This window comes from Salvelinus fontinalis, chromosome 34 (assembly GCF_029448725.1).
Source record: "Salvelinus fontinalis isolate EN_2023a chromosome 34, ASM2944872v1, whole genome shotgun sequence".
Classification (NCBI taxonomy): Eukaryota; Metazoa; Chordata; class Actinopteri; order Salmoniformes; family Salmonidae; genus Salvelinus; species Salvelinus fontinalis.
The window spans coordinates 17,032,115-17,050,783 of record NC_074698.1 but is presented as its reverse complement, the minus strand read 5'-3'; the positions used below and the strand labels follow the sequence as shown (position 1 = coordinate 17,050,783).

Here is an 18,669-nt window from a genome sequence, read left to right as displayed (position 1 = left end):
AACTCGCCCAAGCCTTCCCCATTTCTCCTTCTCCCAAATCCAGTCAGCTGATGTTCTGAAAGAGCTGCAAAATCTGGACCCCTACAAATCAGCCGGGCTAGACAATCTGGACCCTCTCTTTCTAAACTGATCTGCCGAAATTGTTGCAACCCCTATTACTACCCTGTTCAACCTCACGTTCGTGTCGTCTGAGATTCCCAAAGATTGGAAAGCAGCTGCGGTCACCCCCCTCTTCAAAGGGGGGGACACTCTTGACCCAAACTGCTACAGACCTATATCTATCCTACCCTGCCTTTCTAAGGTCTTCGAAAGCCAAGTCAACAAACAGATTACCGACCATTTCGAATCCCACCATACCTTCTCCGCTATGCCATCTGGTTTCAGAGCTGGTCATGGGTGCACCTCAGCCACGCTCAAGGTCCTAAACGATATCCTAACCGCCATCGATGAGAAACAATACTGTGCAGCCGTATTCATTGACCTGGCCAAGGCTTTCGACTCTGTCAATCACCACATCCTCATCGGGCAGACTCGATAGCCTTGGTTTCTCAAATGATTGCCTCACATGGTTCACCAACTACTTCTCTGATAGAGTTCAGTGTGTCAAATCGGAGGGCCTGTTGTCCGGGCCTCTGGCAGTCTCTATGGGGATGCCACAGGGTTCAATTCTTGGACCGACTCTCTTCTCTGTATACATCAATGATGTCGCTCTTGCTGCTGGTGAGTCTCTGATCCACCTCTACGCAGACGACACCATTCTGTATACTTCTGGCCCTTCTTTGGACACTGTGTTAACAACCCTCCAGACGAGCTTCAATGCCATACAACCCTCCTTCCATGGCCTCCAATTGCTCTTAAATACAAGTAAAACTAAATGCATGCTCTTCAACCGATCGCTGCCTGCACCTGCCCTGCCAAACATACCCTTGTAAAACATTACATTTACATTTACATTTAAGTCATTTAGCAGACGCTCTTATCCAGAGCGACTTACAAATCCTACCGATCCTCGACTTCGGCGATGTCATTTACAAAATAGCCTCCAATACCCTACTCAATAAATTGGATGCAGTCTATCACAGTGCCATCCGTTTTGTCACCAAAGCCCCATATACTGCCCACCACTGCGACCTGTACGCTCTCGTTGTCTGGCCCTCGCTTCATACACGTCGCCAAACCCACTGGCTCTAGGTCATCTACAAGACCCTGCTAGGTAAAGTCCCCCCTTATCTCAGTTCGCTGGTCACCATAGCAGCACCCACCTGTAGCACGCGCTCCAGCAGGTTTATCTCTCTGGTCACCCCAAAAACCAATTCTTCCTTTGGCCGCCTCTCATTCCAGTTCTCTGCTGCCAATGACTGAAACGAATAACAAAAATCTCTGAAACTGGACACACTTATCTCCCTCACTAGCTTTAAGCACCAGCTGTCAGAGCAGCTCACAGATTACTGCACCTGTACATAGTCCATCTATAATTTAGCCCAAATAACTACCTCTCCCCCTACTGTATTTATTTATTTATTTTGCTCCTTTGCACCCCATTATTTCTATCTCTACTTTGCACATTCTTCCACTGCAAATCTACCATTCCAGTGTTTTACTTGCTATATTGTATTTACTTCGCTACCATGGCCTTTTTTTGCCTTTACCTCCCTTATCTCACCTCATTTGCTCACATTGTATATAGACTTATTTTTCTACTGTATTATTGACTGTATGTTTGTTTTACTCCATGTGTAACTCTGTGTTGTTGTATGTGTCAAACTGCTTTGCTTTATCTTGGCCAGGTTGCAATTGTAAATGAGAACTTGTTCTCAACTTGCCTACCTGGTTATATAAAGGTGAAATAAATAAATAAAATAAATAATGTGCATGAATTTGACAATTTTCCTGTCCTGCTAGGATTCAAAATGTAATGAGTACTGTTAGGTGTCAGAGAAAATGTATGGAGTAAAAAGTACATTATTTTTGTTTGGAATGTAGTGAAGTAAAAGTAAAAGTTGTAAAAAATAATAAAGTAAAGTACAGATACCCCAACAAAAACTACTTAAGCAGTACTTTAAAGTATTTTTACTTAAGTACTTTACACCACTGCCTCCAAGGTCCACCCATGGCTGCCCAGTCATGTGAAATCCATAGATAGGGCCTAATGATATTATTTCAATTGATTTTAACTCAGTAAAATCTTTACAATTACTGCATGTTGTGTTTATATTTTTGTTAAGTATAGTTCACATTTCAGAAAAATGTCTGAGTTTTCTAGTTCCCGACCAGCAAGTGAACATGACATGTATAACTGTAGACCGGGATGTGCACCCATCAAGGATTCATGCTTCGAACACACCGACAGTGTCATTGCATTTTGGTACACCAGAATTCATCAAATCAAATAGAACTTTATTTGTCACATGTGCCGAATACAACAAGTGTAGATTTTACCGTGAAACGCTTACTTACAAGCCCTTAACCAACATAAAATATTTACCAAGTAGACTAAAATAAAAAGTAATAATAAAAAAGTAACACAATAAGAATAACAATAATGAGGTTATATACCAAGTAGACTAAAATAAAAAGTAATAATAAAAAAGTAACACAATAAGAATAACAATAATGAGGTTATATACAGGGGGCACCAGCACTGAGTCAGTGTGCGGGGTACTGGTTATTTGTACATGTATGGGGGGGGGGGGTCAATGTAAATTGTCTGGTGGCGACAATTACATTAATTTCCAATGAAACGCCGGGTTTGCCTTGCAGCATTGCGTTGCAGAGGCAGTTGCAGTGCGTTCGGTGTGGTGCATATGCTGGATTTATCGAACGTATGCGTCAAACTGTATGCGTTGACAGAAATGGTTGCAGAAGGTGAATGTTGAACTTTTGTTGCATACATATCCAGATGATGTTGTTAACTTGCGAAATTTCGCTGTCTGTGTGTTCGAAGCGTCAGAAAGACTGCCATCCGATTTTTGCTTACTCAGTGCGGTTCGCTTATTATGTTGTGTAGTGTGAATACTCCAAAGGAACTCAAAGGAAGCGAACCGAACTCGTTGGTCTGAGTTCAGGTTCGCTTAAATTTTCAGTCCTGTTCCCATTTTTTAGGACAATGTGAACACAAAGCTCCCCAGGTTCGCTTGACATACACTAGACTACTGGACCACCGATTCCCCTGACATAACCAATCATATTGATGCCAGAAAGACAGAAGATGATGATGTGCAGGTTCGCAGAAAAAACGTGCTATTTTTCGATGTTGATTAGCGATTGTCGAGAACGCACAGAAATTCCAAAATATGTGTCTTTTTAGTTCAGATTATTTGTTTTCAATCGCGTATGTGATCTATAGACATAAGCCGTTTATTCGATTGTGTTGTTTGAGTAGTGTGAGAAGACCACAACATTGGTGAGAATCAGAACATAGGGTACAAAATAAATTCTAGCTCTTAAATGCATTCTTTGGGATTTTGGTCAAATTAACTCGTGGATACCATTTTTATGCCTCCGTGTCCAGTATAAAGGAAGTTATAAGAGGTAGTTTCGCGAGCCAACGCTAACTAGTGTAAGCACAATGACTGTAGGTCTATGGGTATCTGCTAACATGCAGTAACCTATATTGGGTGTTCAATTTTCAATTACAGCACTATTTAATCTGCAGTTATTATTATGTTATTTATTCTGTTACCAATAATATTTAGATGTTAATAGTGTCTTCTGATTACAGTTATTATGTCTCATCTTTGAACTTTTAGGACAGACACTTCAAAACCTTATTCCATGTGATTTATTTTTTGACTCTATTTTGTTGTTGCCATTTATGAATGCGTAATTCAACGTGTTTCTATGGGCTATAGTAGTAAAGGCCAAATTCAACATAAAATTCTAAATCAAATATCAAATAGCTAAATGACCCATGGTATCAGCTGCTTAGACCTTTAAGAAATAAAGCATAGACAGGCCTAAGGATTTTGAACAGTGATTTGACAAGCAATGTATTCTACTGCTGGAGATCAATGACCCTGCCCCTTGACAATATTTTTAATAAAGCGCACAGGAAAAAAACAGGCCTGTCAGAGCCTACTGTGTGTGTGTGTGTGTGTGTGTACGCTCATACGCTGTTTAAAATGATATAGAGCTACAGGTAAGTGGCTTTGGGCCACCACGAGCCAGAGCAGCTTCAATGCACCTTGGCAAAGATTCTACAGGTGTCTGGAACTCAAGTGGAGGGATGCAACACCATTCTTCCGCGAGAAAGTCCATAATTTGGTGTTTTGTTGATGGTGGTGGAAAATGCGGTCTCAGGCACCACTCCATAATCTCCCATAACTGTTCAATTTGGGATGAGGTCTGTTGACTGAGAAGGCCATGGCATATAGTTTACATCATTTTCATGCTCATCAAACCATTCATTGACTACTCGTGCCCTGTGGATAGGGGCATTGTCATCCTATGGGGGCATAGCTATGCTAGCCAAAATAATGGCCTGCCCAGAATGATGGGATGTTAAATGCTTAATTAACTCAGGAACCACACCTGTGTGGAAGTATCTGCTTTCAATATCCTTTGAATCCCTCATTTACTCAAGTGTTTCCATTATTTTGGCAGTTGCTTGTACATATTTATAATATCCCCGTAATGTACTGTACATGGGCAGAAACATTATCTATCAACCCTAGGAATTATACAGAAGAAGGGAGGGATGGAGAGTGTGCCTTGATAATATGCAGGTGAATTGGAGAGGGTGGAGCAGGCTGTGTTTTGCTGTCTATACTTTAGGCAGGAGAATTGAAGAGGGTGGAGCAGGCTGCAATTGCACACACACACACACACACACACACACACACACACACACACACACACACACACACACACACACACACACACACACACACACACACACACACACACACACACACACACACACACACACACACACACACACACACGCACGCATGCAGGCACATATGCACACACGCACGTATGCACGCGCGTGCACACACACACACACACAGTGTGTGGTCTCATACTACTAATTTGGGTGAAACAAAAACAACCATATTGATGGCTTTAACTTCTGATGTGGCGCCTTTGTAATTTGAACAATACATATACTATTTTTATTCACTCCCATAATCAAACTGTCAAGCTGTCTGCCTGCTTGAGCTGGACTGGTGAGAACGTCAGAGGTGGACTGACCCTGCGGCCATGTTGGGTGATGACATCATCCTTGTAATACACAGTGTTCTTATCCTGAGGTGACAAGTCAAACGGTTGGACAGTGCTGCATATGGAGAACACGGAACACATATTTGCTATGTATTTTGATCTGGCAATGGCTCTAATAACAACACAATAGAAAATACCAATGGAATGATTTTGAAATCCAGTGTTTATTGAGGATATCAAGAAACAAAAGAACACCAAATAGGTATTCATGTCACACTCAGATTAACAGGTTCCCTTTTGGTCCTCCATTCTATAGACATTCTATAGAGTTTGGCTCTAATTCTACTTCACAGCATCTTGAATGACATTGCCTGAATAGAGTTCCGATGCATTATCAAACTAACACAAAAGCCTTACTGGCATGAGTCATGTTTCTACATCAGCAGTCTAAGTCTGTCCTTTGCGCAGATTCTCTTTCTGAAATTCAAGACTTCCTCCAGCTATAAAGAAATCTTCATCATTTTTACAGCTGACTCCTATGGTTGCAGGATGGCAACCACTCTAATGATGTGGCTGTGCACCACCATCACAAACACCTTACCTCCCTCCTCCACTATCAAACATTTCATGACATGAAAACAGTAGTACATTACGTTATATCACGATAGTAAAATATGCCAAGCGTGTTGACAGTTCTACAGGTATGTCTAAAAAAGGTGTTTAGGATTGAGGAATAGAGGAATTTTGGACGCTTCAGTATGGATACGTATATATCCTGTATGCCTAGTCTGATGGCAAAGTTACACAATACAGTTTAGAAACTACTGCAGTCTACTGGTGAGTAAACACAACTCTACAGTATGATATGCACCGAGGCAGTCCCAGGCGCCTCACAAGGTGATAGATATTTTCATTTGTAGGCCTACTAATGTAGCTGCAAGACTACATATGTTTATAATGAGCATACATGACTGACAATTACATGCCAAACATTGATGGCGATCATGAATGGTGTCACCTGTTTTAGCAACTACTTTACTTTATTACATTTACTTTTACAGGGACAGTGGACATTAATCAACATTATTACTGTATAAAAGTTTTAGTCAGCCGGCTAATTTCAACTGCAGTCCCTGGGCCAAGTACCATGTAACAACAGACTGTAATACAACATGATGTCATACACTTTGATGTTAGCTGTTGATTGTTTTACCTTTCAGAATAATGTTACGGTCAATGTCACTATTCGTACATTATTTACACAGTGTTAAAGGCATGTCATGTCATAATGATTTATATGTTTGGTATTACATCAAAATATGGAGCGTCTCTAAGCAACATTTGATTGATGGGTTATAATGGTGTGTCATGAGAGGTACAGTATGTGAGGTAAGGTTAGTTATAGGAGCAAGATATGACAACCCCAGCTTGGGGACAGAGCTACAGATTCAGAGATCAGATTCTGTCAGTTCATCTACAGCCCACTCCCACTACCCTCCACATCATCCACCACGACCGAGCGTTTCCGCATCACAATGTTGCCGTTGCTCCTCCGCGCCTGCGGGGGCAGTGTGGCAGGCTTGGTCTGGGGCTGCGTGTGGCAGGGGGCACGGTACTGAGGCAAGCCACTCTTGGTGGTGTCCAGCTCCTCTGGGTCTTCCTCCAGGGCCCTGAGGGCAGCGATCACCTCCCTGTCCGAGGGGCTGAGGGTCAGGCATCCACAGGGACGTCCACCATTACCATTGCTAATACTCTCACCCCCCTCCCGTTCCTCCTCCTCATCCTCCACTGTCATGAAGGCGTCCCCCCACAGGCTCTCACACAAGTCCCGGCCGTGCTGGTACATCTGTGGAAGCAAAGAGCAAATCATTGGAGATGTAGTTTGCCATTAGATTCAATATGACCCTTATTTTTTCTGTGTGTTGCAAAGTATACCTCTGATTAAGGCGCTCGTTTAAATTGGGACTATTGATTACACAAAGATGTACCTTTTCTGAAAAAACAAAACAAAGCCTTTGCCAGGCAGCAGCTGCCACTCCCACCCCTCTCTCTCCCATCCATTAGTGCCCTCATCATACAGAGAAAGGCTTTTAGAGACACGGGGGAGCAGCACACTTCTGCTCATTTGTCATCTAAAAGCCAGCTGATAGAGAGAAATAAATATGTTTTCCCCTTCACTTTAATCCAAATTCAGGTTTTAGGGCCAAAAAAAACATAATTAAGTCTACATTTCTCAGAAAAGCTTGATATTGGAAAAGCTTATTAGTAGAATGGTAGTGACACCATGGGTCTACACATTTACAGATGTAGGATCTTAATTGGATCACTCTTTGTTGCTGACAATTTTCCTGTACCCCAAGCAATGCAGATGAGCTTTGTTATTTACATAAATTAACTGAAAACCCAATCTAACAGACAATTATATTAACAGTATGTCACGACTTCTACAGAAGGTGGCTCCTCCTCCTGTTCGGGTGGCGCTCGGCGGTCGTCGTCACCGGCCTACTAGCTGCCATCGATCCCTTTTCCCTTTTCTGTTGGTTTTGTCTGATTTGTTTCACCTGTTTCTTGTTTAGATTTTGAGTTGGGCTATTTAAGCCGGTAGGCCCGCCTGCTCTTTGTGCAGGCTTGATTATTTTCCCACTGTGTTGACGTGTGGTAGTGCGTGTTGTTTAGTTACCTGTTTTGGGCAATTGTTTGATTACGCCCAGTTTCGTGGAGAGGACTACTTTTCCCTGTGCGTATTAAAGCGCTATTCTGAACTTTCTGCCTCCTGCACCTGACTCCGCACCCACTACGCCTAGTGTGTTACAGAAGCCCGTACCTACTAATGGAGTCAGCAGGAGCAGCGGCCACCCCTCTTCCATCGATGGAGGAACGCGTTCTCCATCATACCACCATCCTCCATCAGATAGGGTCTGCGATGGACCAGATGATGGAGAGAATGGACCGATGGGAGAGGAGTGGTCTCCCCACTTCACCTCCGGCGCCTCCGACGAGTCCACCTACTCCACCCCCGGCTTCCGGCTCCAGCGCATTTCGTATTGCGCCTCCGAGGGAGTACGATGGAACGGCGGCTGGGTGCCAGGGGTTTCTCCTCCAGCTTGAGTTGTACCTGGCTACCATGAGGCCGACTGACTCGGGGGAGGAGAGTGTGAGCGTCCTCGTCTCCTGCCTGACGGGCCGAGCTCTGGAGTGGGCCAACGCGGTCTGGAATGGCCCAGACTCGGCGAGGGATCACTATCAGGAGTTCAGGGTGAGCGACTATTTCACCTTAGGCAGGAGATGAGGAGTGCGCAGGACTTCGCGTTGGAGTTCCGGACCTTGGCCGCTGGGGCCGGGTGGAACGACAGGGCCCTGATGGATCACTACCGGTGCAGCCTCCGGGAGGACGTCCGCAGGGAGCTAGCGTGTCGGGACACCACTCTCTCCCTAGACGAACTTATAGACATGTCTATCCGGCTGGACAATCTGCTAGCTGCCCGCGGGCGTTCAGAAAGGGTCCTGTCAGTTCCACCTCCTAGCCCTCCCGCTCCCATTCCTATGGAGTTAGGGGGGGCTGCTTCGAGGGGTACCGGAGGAGGAGGCTCCTCCTGCACCAGCTGTGGTCGGAGAGGACACACGGTCGACCGGTGCTGGAGGAGTCCCTCTGGGAGTCGAGAGGGCAGGCAGAACACTTCTCGGTCACCCCAGGTGAGTCAGCATCAAACTCACCCAGAGCCCCCTGTTGGTCACATGTTTGTATAAATTATTTTCCTTGATTTTTCTCCCTCTTCCCAGCATAAGGCACTAGTCGATTCAGGTGCAGCTGGGAACTTTATGGATCGTGGACTCGCCCTCAAGTTGGGAGTTTCCATTGGTGCCACGTCGGTGGAGAGTCCAGACCAGGTGTCCACTGTGCACATTCCCCCTGAGTATGCCGATTTGGCTATTGCCTTCTGTAAGAAGAAGGCGACTAAATTACCACCTCATCGACAGGGGGATTGTGCGATAAACCTCCAGGTTAACGCTGTGCTTCCCAGGAGTCACGTGTACCCATTGTCCCAGGAGGAGACGTTGGCTATGGAGACATATTGGCGCACCCGGACCCCTCTTTAGCGTTCAGAGTGGAGGTGGACGCGTCCAAGGCTGGGGTGGGTGCCGTGCTATCACAGCGTTCGGGTACACCACCAAAACTCCACCCCTGCGCTTTCTTTTCGAAGAAGCTCGGTCCGGCGGAGGGTAACTATGATGTGGGGGAGCGGGAGTTGTTGGCTGTGGTAAAGGCCCTGAAGGTGTGGCGACACTGGCTTCAGGGGGCTAAGCACCCTTTTCTCATCTGGACTGACCACCGGAATCTGGAGTATATCCGGGCAGCTAGGAGACTGAATCCGCGTCAGGCAAGTTGGGCCATGTTCTTCACCCGATTTAGGTTCACCATCTCGTATAGACCAGGCTCCCTGAACACTAAGGCCGACGCGCTGTCCCGTCTCTATGACACGGAGGATCGGCCCATCGATCCTACTCCCATCCTTCCAGCATCTAGGCTGGTGGCACCGGTGGTATGGGAGGTGGACACAGACATTGAGCGGGCGTTACGGGTGGAACCTGCGCCTCCACAATGTCCTACTGGTCGTACGTACGTGCCGCTTGGTGTTCGTGATCAATTGATTCGGTGGGCGCACACACTACCCTCTTCGGGTCATCCTGGTGTGGCGAGGACAGTGCGGGGTCTTAGGGGGAAGTACTGGTAGCCCACCTTGGCTAGGGGCGTGAGGTTCTATGTCTCTTCCTGTTCAGTGTGCGCCCAGAGTAAGGCTCCTAGGCACCTTCCTAGAGGGAAGTTACAGCCCCTCCCCGTTCCACAACGGCCGTGGTCTCACCTGTCGGTGGACTCCTTACCGATCATCCCTCGTCTCAGGGGAACACCACGGTTCTGGTTGTTGTGGATCTGTTTTCTAAGTCCTGCCGTCTCTTCCCATTGCCCGGTCTCCCTACGGCCCTACAGACTGCGGAGGCTCTATTTACCCACATCTTCCGGCACTACGGGGTGCCGGAGGACATCGTCTCTGATCGGGGGCCCCAATTCACGTCCCGAGTGTGGAGGGCGTTTATGGAGCGTCTGGGGGTCTCGGTTAGCTTGACCTCTGGTTATCATCCCGAGAGTAATGGGCAGGTGGAGAGAGTGAACCAGGAGGTGGGTAGGTTTCTGCGGTCGTATTGCCAGGACCGGCCAGGGGAGTGGTCAAGGTACGTACCATGGGCGGAGTTGGCCCAGAACTCACTCCGCCACTCCTCCACGAACATGTCTCCATTTCAATGCGTGTTGGGCTACCAGCCGGTCCTGGCGCCGTGGCATCAGAGTCAGACCGAAGCTCCTGCGGTGGAGGAGTGGGTGTAGCGCTCCAAGGAGACCTGGAGGGCCGTCCAGGAATCCTTCAAGAAAGCAGGTGGACCGCAGTGAGGTGGACCGCAGTGAGGCCCCCGTGTTCGTACCGGGGGACAGGGTCTGGCTCTCGACCCGAAACCTACCCCTCCGCTTGCCCTGCCGGAAGCTGGGGCCGCAGTGTGTGGGGCCATTCAAAGTCCTGAGGAGGATAAACGAGGTGTGTTATAGATTACAACTCCCTTCCTATTATTGTATTAACCCCTCGTGTCATGTGTCTCTCTTCAGGCCGGTGGTAGCTGGTCCCCTGCAAGAAGGTGAGGTGCCCGGAGGTCCCTCTGCCCCCTCTGGACATCGAGGGGTCCCCGTCGTACACAGTACGTGCTATTCTGGACTCGAGACGGCGGGTGAGGGGCCTGCAGTACCTCGTGGACTGGCAGGGGTATGGTCCGGAGGAGAGGTGCTGGGTACCGGTGGGGGACATCTTTGATCCATCACTGCTGAGGGATTTCCATCGCCTCCATCCGGATCGCCCTGCACCTTGCCCTCCGGGTCGTCCTCCAGGCCGTGGTTGGCGCACTGCGGGAGCCGCACGTCAGGGGGGGGCGGGGGGGGGGGGGGGGGGGGTACTGTCACGACTTCTACCGAAGGTGGCTCCTCTTCCTGTTCGGGTGGTGCTCGGCGGTCGTCGTCACCGGGCCTACTAGCTGCCATCGATCCCTTTTCCCTTTTCTGTTGGTTTTGTCTGATTTGTTTCGCTGTTTCTTGTTTAGATTTTGAGTTGGGCTATTTAAGCCGGTAGGCCCGCCTGCTCTTTATGCGGGCTTGATTATTTTCCCCACTGTGTTGACGTGTGGTAGTGCGTGTTGTTTAGTTATCTGTTTTGGGCATTTGTTTGATTACGCCCAGTTTCGTGGAGAGGACTACTTTTCCCTGTGCGTATTAAAGCGCTATTCTGAACTTTCTGCCTCCTGCACCTGACTCCGCCTAGTGTGTTACACAGTATTACACTTTTCATGCAGCCTACTTTTGGCCTCTCTCCTCTCTCCTCTCTCCTCTCTCCTCTCTCCCCCTCTCCTCTCTCCTCCCTCTCTCCTCTCTCCTCCCTTTCTCCTCTCCCCCTCTCCTCTCTCCTCTCCCTCTCTCTTCTCTCCTCTCTCCCCCTCTCTCCTCTCCCCCTCTCCTCTCTCCTCTCTCCCCCTCTCCTCTCTCCTCTCTCCTTCCTCCCCCTCTCCTCTCTCCCCTCTCCTCCCTCCCCCTCTCCTCTCTCCTCTCTCCCCCTCTCTCATCCTGTCAGTCTGAGGGATAAGGAGTGAATGAGTCACCCAGAACATTTAGGAATCACTGCTATATTCACTGTGTTATTAGAAGGATAGCGCTGTTGCTGTGCAGCAGATAGCTACTAGCTGGTCTTATTACTAGCCTCCTCTCCTGGGGCGGCCATGGTCATGTGCCTAACCCTAGTGCTTAACCCTAACCTTACATTTGTTTTCATTAATTTTTACAATATAGAAAATATTTTTACTTTGCCGTTGGCTGGATCTGGAGGAAATCGCTCAGTTCTGCCTTAAGGATAAGATTCATCCCAAAAACTGTCAACCTGCTGTTATCGCAACACAGGCTTGCCAGTCTGTGTGCATGTTAGTGCAGAGTCACTGCCCACTTCAGACCCAGTGTTTGAGTGGAGAGCGTGAAGAGAGTGTTGGTTTCCTTGTTGATGATGTTAAGAAGCCCCAGCACATTGCTGTGGCCAGTGAGGCGATGGCGAGGAGCCAACAGATGACGAGGGAGAAAGCCAGAGAGGAGCCTGGGAGAAGGGCCAGGGGGACGTTTTGATGGTTTGTACGTGTGTGTACAGTATTGTGTGTGCATGTACAAATGTTTTTGTGTGCGTCTAGCTTATGTGTGAATGCAGTATGTGCATGTGTTTGTTTGTGTGTGTAGCCTATATGTGAGTACAGAATGTGCTTGTGTTTGTGTGTGTGTGTGTGCGTGAGCCTATATGTGAGTACAGAATGTGCATGTGTTTGTTTGTGTGTGTGTGTATCCTATATGTGAGTACAGGATGTGCATGTGTTTGTGTGTGTGTGTGAGCCTATATGTGAGTAAAGAATGTGCATGTGTGTGTTTGTGTGTGTGTGTGTGTGTAGCCTATTTGTGAGTACACAATGTGCATGTGTTTGTTTGTGTGTATGTGTTTCCGTGTATATATTTGGGGACACTGTGCTGTGTACAGTGGCCCTGAGGCAGACTGAAGCATTGTCAGCTCGATTAGGGAGGACATGTGAATGGGTGAGGTGCAGTTAGCTTCACATATCCTTTGTCTGATGAGGAATCAAACGGAACATTTGAGTCTAACCTACAAACTGTTTACCTCAGACTATGTTAAAATAATTATTTTTTGAACAGCTGGCGATCATTAAAAGAGCCGTCATTATAATGCCTGGACACAAATTGCTTCCAACCTCATTTGAGTTCCAAAGTCAGTTGCTCTTAAGCAAAGGGTCAGACTAATGAATAGCATAAATCTGTGAAAAAATTGTTATTGTGTAAACAATATTGCTATTAGATGTGAGTTGTTTTGTTCAAACATTCTGACTCCTCCTTATGGGGTCTTTTGGAGGTCTCTGTGTAGCAGGACCCTCATATTCAGAACAGCTTAACTTTAATTGAATGGCCTCACAATAATTACGTTTTTATTTGGTATATTTGTGGTTCCCTGACCGGCCTCTTCCACATAAACATACACACACTCCTGTCACCTCTCATCATCACATCCAACCACGGATTATGTGTGTGTGTGTGTGTCAGAGGGGGCTGGTGGGAGGAGCTATAGGAGGACGGGCTCACTGTAATGGCTGGAATGGAATCAATGGAACCGTTGTTTTTCCATGTGTTTGATGTGTTTGGTACCATTTAATTCATTCCAATACAGCCATTACAATGAGCACATCCCCATACATCTCCTCCCATCAGCCTCCTCTGGTGTGCGTGCATGTTTGTGTGTGACTGGGAGGTTCACAGTTGGTCCCAGCTGTGCACAAGCCCTAGGTCACTCTGCCTCTTTTTATATCCTCCTCTGTCCAGTGGAGCAGTACAGAGCAGAGCCCAGGGGCGGACTGGCCATCTGGCATTCTGAGCAAATGCCAGACAGGCTGGACCATTTTTTATCACAGTGGGCCTGTCTAACTTGGATTTTTTGTGCAAAATCATCATTATCTGGCTAATAATGGGGGCCTCGAGGAAAGAAATGGGCCAATATGGGTCCTCGAGGAAAGAAATGGGCCGGTGTGGGGGCCTCGAGGAAAGAAATGGGCCGGTGTGGGGGCCTCAAAGAAAGAAATTGGCAGGTGTGGGGCCCTCAAGGGAAAGAATTAGCAGGTTTGTTAGAAATGCCAGGGCCGATCTGGTCCCAATCCGCCCCTGGCAGAGCCCCTCCTTTATTCCACTGAGCCAGGCTCTGTGTCCTTAACCCCTCACTGACCACTGAGACCAGCAGTACCAGTACAACTAACACTGACTCAGCTATACTACCATGATTCTTTGCTAACCTAGCCTTGCATGCCAGGCTTCTATATCTTCCTACAGCTCTATCATAAGAGACACAGCTGGAGAAAGAGACTAGGACGGTTCTTAACTTCCTCAAAGAAATGAATCATTGAGTCTAAATATCTCTTTTTGAAAAATATATATATAGATTTTTAGCAAAGTTAAAACACAGCTCAACACAGCATTACAGCCAACTCAACATGGCTCTCTCCCATGAGACTGGCTGCTGCCCATTCAATCAACAGCCTACCTGCTGATACGGCACACAGCTCCCAGTGCAGTTCTGTCCTCTGGGGTCTCTGGCCCAGTTACGAGCACATGTCATGTCCATCCTGCAGGCCTCATACCTGAATAAAAATGTTATGTTGCAATGACCAGATGACAGATCAACATTTGATACTGCTGGATGATATGATTAGCGCAGAGCCTTCAGTACAGTTTACATTGGGGACCCTAGATTATTGTAGTGAGCTCACCAGTCACGGCAGAAGCTGTGGCACAGTGGCACGGCCTGCATGGAGGACTGGAGGTGAGAGTGTGGCCAGCGTGCTGCATCAGGGGAACAACGGTAGAAACAGGTCACACGCTTCAGGAAGTCCTCACACCTGGACATAGAAATAGATGGGAGAGAGAGAGAGGGTGGACCACAGCATGTAACTCTCTCTTTGCTCCAGCAGTGCAATGCTTTTGTCTCTATTGGCTATTGGCTTTGATGTGATAGATTGAAAATATTGGTTATATCAGCTAGTCATGATCAAAGGCCGCTGTAAATTGCAGACTTACTTCGGGCTCAGTTTCCCACACTTGTCCCAGGGGCTGTTCTTCTCACTGGTCATGGGATTAAGGTCCTGGATGTCAACCTCTGAACAACATGCATCTGATGAGAGAACAGATATGGATAGATTATGACCATGGGGAGACACATCATCTCATAGAAGGCTTGAGGATTTAGATAGTAAACTTCCAACAGCAGTTTTCTCTCTTTATCATGGTTTGAGGATGCATGTTGTTGGCTTTAAAAAGCACAGTGCTCTCACTCACTCTCAGCATAGATTGTGCACTCTTTCAGGTGAGGTTCCTGGCTGGGCGTGGCCTTCTGTCTACCGTCCTGTAGACACGCCCCCTCCAAACACAAAATGCGACCAATCAGGATAGCCGCTAAATATGCACAGACCAACCGCAGGGATTTTGACGTGATAGCCATTTCTTCAACCTGCGATACGTTCAGCTAGCCGGCTATAATCAGGACCTTGGACAGCGGAGCGGGAGACAAGCGGGTTCAGTGAACCATACAATATGAAGACCAGTTTTTTTTTAAATGTGACATTTGAATGTTTCCCTATTGCCTATAGCACTAAAAAAATGTGTCCATATTGCCTATAGCACTAAAGAGAATGTTTCCCTATTGCCTATAGCACTAAAGATAATGTTTCCCTATTGCCTATAGCACTAAAGATAATGTTTCCCTATTGCCTATAGCACTAAAGATAATGTTTCCCTATTGCCTATAGCACTAAAGATAATGTTTCCCTATTGCCTACAGCACTAAAGAGAATGTTTCCCTATTGCCTATAGCACTAAAGATAATGTTTCCTTCCCTATTGCCTACAGCACTAAAGAGAATGTTTCCCTATTGCCTATAGCACTAAAGATAATGTTTCCCTATTGCCTATAGCACTAAAGATAATGTTTCCCTATTGCCTATAGCACTAAAGATAATGTTTCCCTATTGCCTATAGCACTAAAGATAATGTTTCCCTCAAAAGGGAGTAAGATCAACCACCACTGATCAAAAACGGTCTAGTCTGTTCATAACATAGTTTGTATTCAATGACGTGCCATGGAGCATCTAGCCTAATTAAGGAGGTTCAAGGATTGGTGTGATGTATGACACAGCCTGTGAAATATTAAGCTATAGCCTATCTAGCCATTGGATAACGCTAGGCATGCATAACAATACCTGATTAAATCCTAAATATCGTATTTTCTTATGAACTTCCGTTTAAGTATTTTATAGAAAATGAGTTACAGACAGACATGTTTAACACATTTCAGAGTTTACTAATCGCTTTGTTAGATGTATAACAATGTAGGCTACTTATTGTAGGTCGTCTGTATGTAGGCTACTTGAGACTATCAGCTACAAACCTACAAATGACTGACTTTCTTTCAGTAAAACGATGACCATACCCGACAAACTAAACTATCAACTAATAATTTGACGAGAAAATAATTAATACTTGAACAAATGCAAAGATAGGCTACTGTAAAACCATGTTTGATTAGCTTTAAACAAAATAACGGGAATGACAAGATTTCACACCACAACATCCCAACTGCGTAGTTTGCAATCTGTGTCTATTTGTTTATCTTCCACTATCGACAAAAATACTTTACGCCTCGCCTGCCTTAGCCTACCTGTCGGTGGGAGAAACCGTTTTCCTATTCTGCTTCGTCTTGTGCGACGTGTTTCCTCAGCTTTGGAATCGTCGTCGAATCAGCACCAGTCTACGCAGCTCTTCCTCCTGGCTGACTGCTTGTTATGATCACTTCTTCCCAGGGGCAGCACGATAGTTTCTCACTGGTTTACCCGAAGGACATCTAAGCTCCTGGCCACCTCCCCCACCTCCTCCCCCGACCTCCCCCTTGCTGGTAATCCATATCACACACACACACACACACACACACACACACACACACACACACACACACACACACACACACACACACACACACACACACACACACACTAATTTGTATCATATACATTAGAAAGATATGTGTGGAGGTATTCCCATCCAGTATTGTACCATGTAATATGATGACATTTAAATGATTTGGCCTGAGCATATTATGTCCAGGTAGTGTCATTCTGTATCAAACGTACTGTCATTCTGTATCAAGCACCAGTTACTGAAAAACACCAGGATATGGTTGTCAGTGGATTCATCAAATTGATTGGGTCCTATATGAACGTGTTGGCGCGGCGTTGTCCTTGGTATAAGTGCATCCTCCTCAAGTGCTGAGTCACCTGTCCTCCCCTCCTCCCACAAACCCAGAGGTCAGGGCTTTGTGTGAAGGGGAGGTGAAGGATGAGATTTGATACTGTATGATATGCTGAGAGCATTGGAATACATCTCCCTGCTGACAACCATTGCCCCACAAATAACTTCAATCTGCCACTTGCAGCAAAATCTGCACTCCATTTTTTCCCCCCAATGAGGCATACATTTGTTTCAATGTTTGTTTTGATGTTTGGGCCTGTATGACCTACCTTATGTTAGTGAAAATAGAGATCTAAACAGACACTTTGCCCAGTGCTCATCCTGTCCTGTTCTCTTGTCCTGTAATCTCTCTCCCCCTCAGACCCGGGGTGCCAACTAATCCCTGCCCCAGACTCCCTGTGTCGTCACTAGCCTTTTGGCCTCATCACAGCAGATGGAGTTCCTTGTGGCCTAGATACGGTTGCCTGAAACCAAGAACCTGAAATTATATAACAATAAGATATGACAATGAGATATGACAATAAGATATGGCAATAAGATAATGACATTCTGATCCATTATTGGGTTTGGTAGCATTGGTGTGCAATACCTTGAGTCTTATATAAGTCCATTGTACAGTACTGAGTTCAAGTGTATTCATAGAAGAAAAGGATGGAGCTTAATGGAGCAATAACATATAGTAGACCCATAGAATGCCTAGATTCATATCATCCTATTGGCAGGAGGAGGATTCTACACATTTGCCTCAAATGGGCCCAAATTCACCAGACAGTTTCATAATCAGGGGCCGTTCACAATGCACTTATTTACGAGGATAAGGGGGCGAGAGGCAGACAGAAACAATTTCCTTTTGGCAATTAGAAGGTGAATAATGATATCCTTTGTGTTGGAGCTATTCAGGGACCAATGAAATGGGGGACAGAGATTTGCATTGCTGTGAACTGTTGTTTTTAATTAACCGCGAGGTTGCCGGGAACCAGTCCTAGAGTTGGCAAACAGTGTAACGATCCTTGTTGTCTCGCTAATTGCAAAACATTCTTTGCTTTGATCCACTGATCCATTTCTTAAGCTTTTGTTTTGGTTTTCTGATCGGTTTAAGAGTTGTGGACAACTTAAGAGGAAGACAACTCAAAATACTAATCCCTTTTGAATTTCCAAACAAATAAAAAAATATTAGTGTAGTCGGTGTTGCTTTGCAGAGGCTGTGTAGTGTGATTATGTAAGCTAAGAGAGGCCACACACAACCTGACCTCTCACACAATGACAAGTGAAATACAGACTGATTGGAATTCCAGGCCAACAGAATGTGGCCTGAGTATTACTTCCTGAAAACTGGACCCTAGAAATTATCTGAAAAATATTGTGTGAAATGACAGAATATTGATAGCGTTACATACTTTATATGATCAAAAAAAGAAAACTACAACTCTACATACAGTGCCTTTGGAAAGTATTCAGACACCTTGACTTTTTACGCATTTTTGTAGGTTACAGCCTTATTTAAAAAAAATATGTCATCGTTTTTTTTAACTTAATCTACACACAATACCCCATAATGACAAAACAACAACAGGTATAAAACGAAAA

General features: G+C 45.9%; 1 protein-coding gene across 1 annotated transcript; it reads right to left on the bottom strand.

Moving 5' to 3' along the window:
* Positions 1 to 5,368: 5,368 nt before the first annotated feature.
* LOC129833327 (riboflavin-binding protein-like) lies at positions 5,369 to 16,700 on the bottom strand. Its single transcript, XM_055897841.1, has 6 exons — positions 16,496 to 16,700; positions 15,119 to 15,326; positions 14,861 to 14,954; positions 14,554 to 14,682; positions 14,328 to 14,424; positions 5,369 to 7,009 (listed from the first exon to the last, which is right to left on the bottom strand). Exons 2-6 carry the CDS (start codon positions 15,279 to 15,281, stop codon positions 6,638 to 6,640), a joined length of 855 nt encoding a protein of 284 aa, XP_055753816.1. The 5' UTR covers positions 15,282 to 15,326; positions 16,496 to 16,700; the 3' UTR covers positions 5,369 to 6,637.
* Between the last annotated feature and the right edge of the window lie 1,969 nt (positions 16,701 to 18,669).

Bases quoted from the DNA above. Each gene is read 5' to 3' on its own strand.
- LOC129833327 (XM_055897841.1), bottom strand. From the start codon at position 15,281: ATGGCTATCACGTCAAAATCCCTGCGGTTGGTCTGTGCATATTTAGCG. The intron at 14,955-15,118 runs GTGAGTGAGAGC...TTCTCTCATCAG, and splicing joins GTGCACAATCTATGCTGAGA to ATGCATGTTGTTCAGAGGTT. The intron at 7,010-14,327 runs GTAGGCTGTTGA...TTGCTTCCACAG, and splicing joins GCTGTGTGCCGTATCAGCAG to ATGTACCAGCACGGCCGGGA.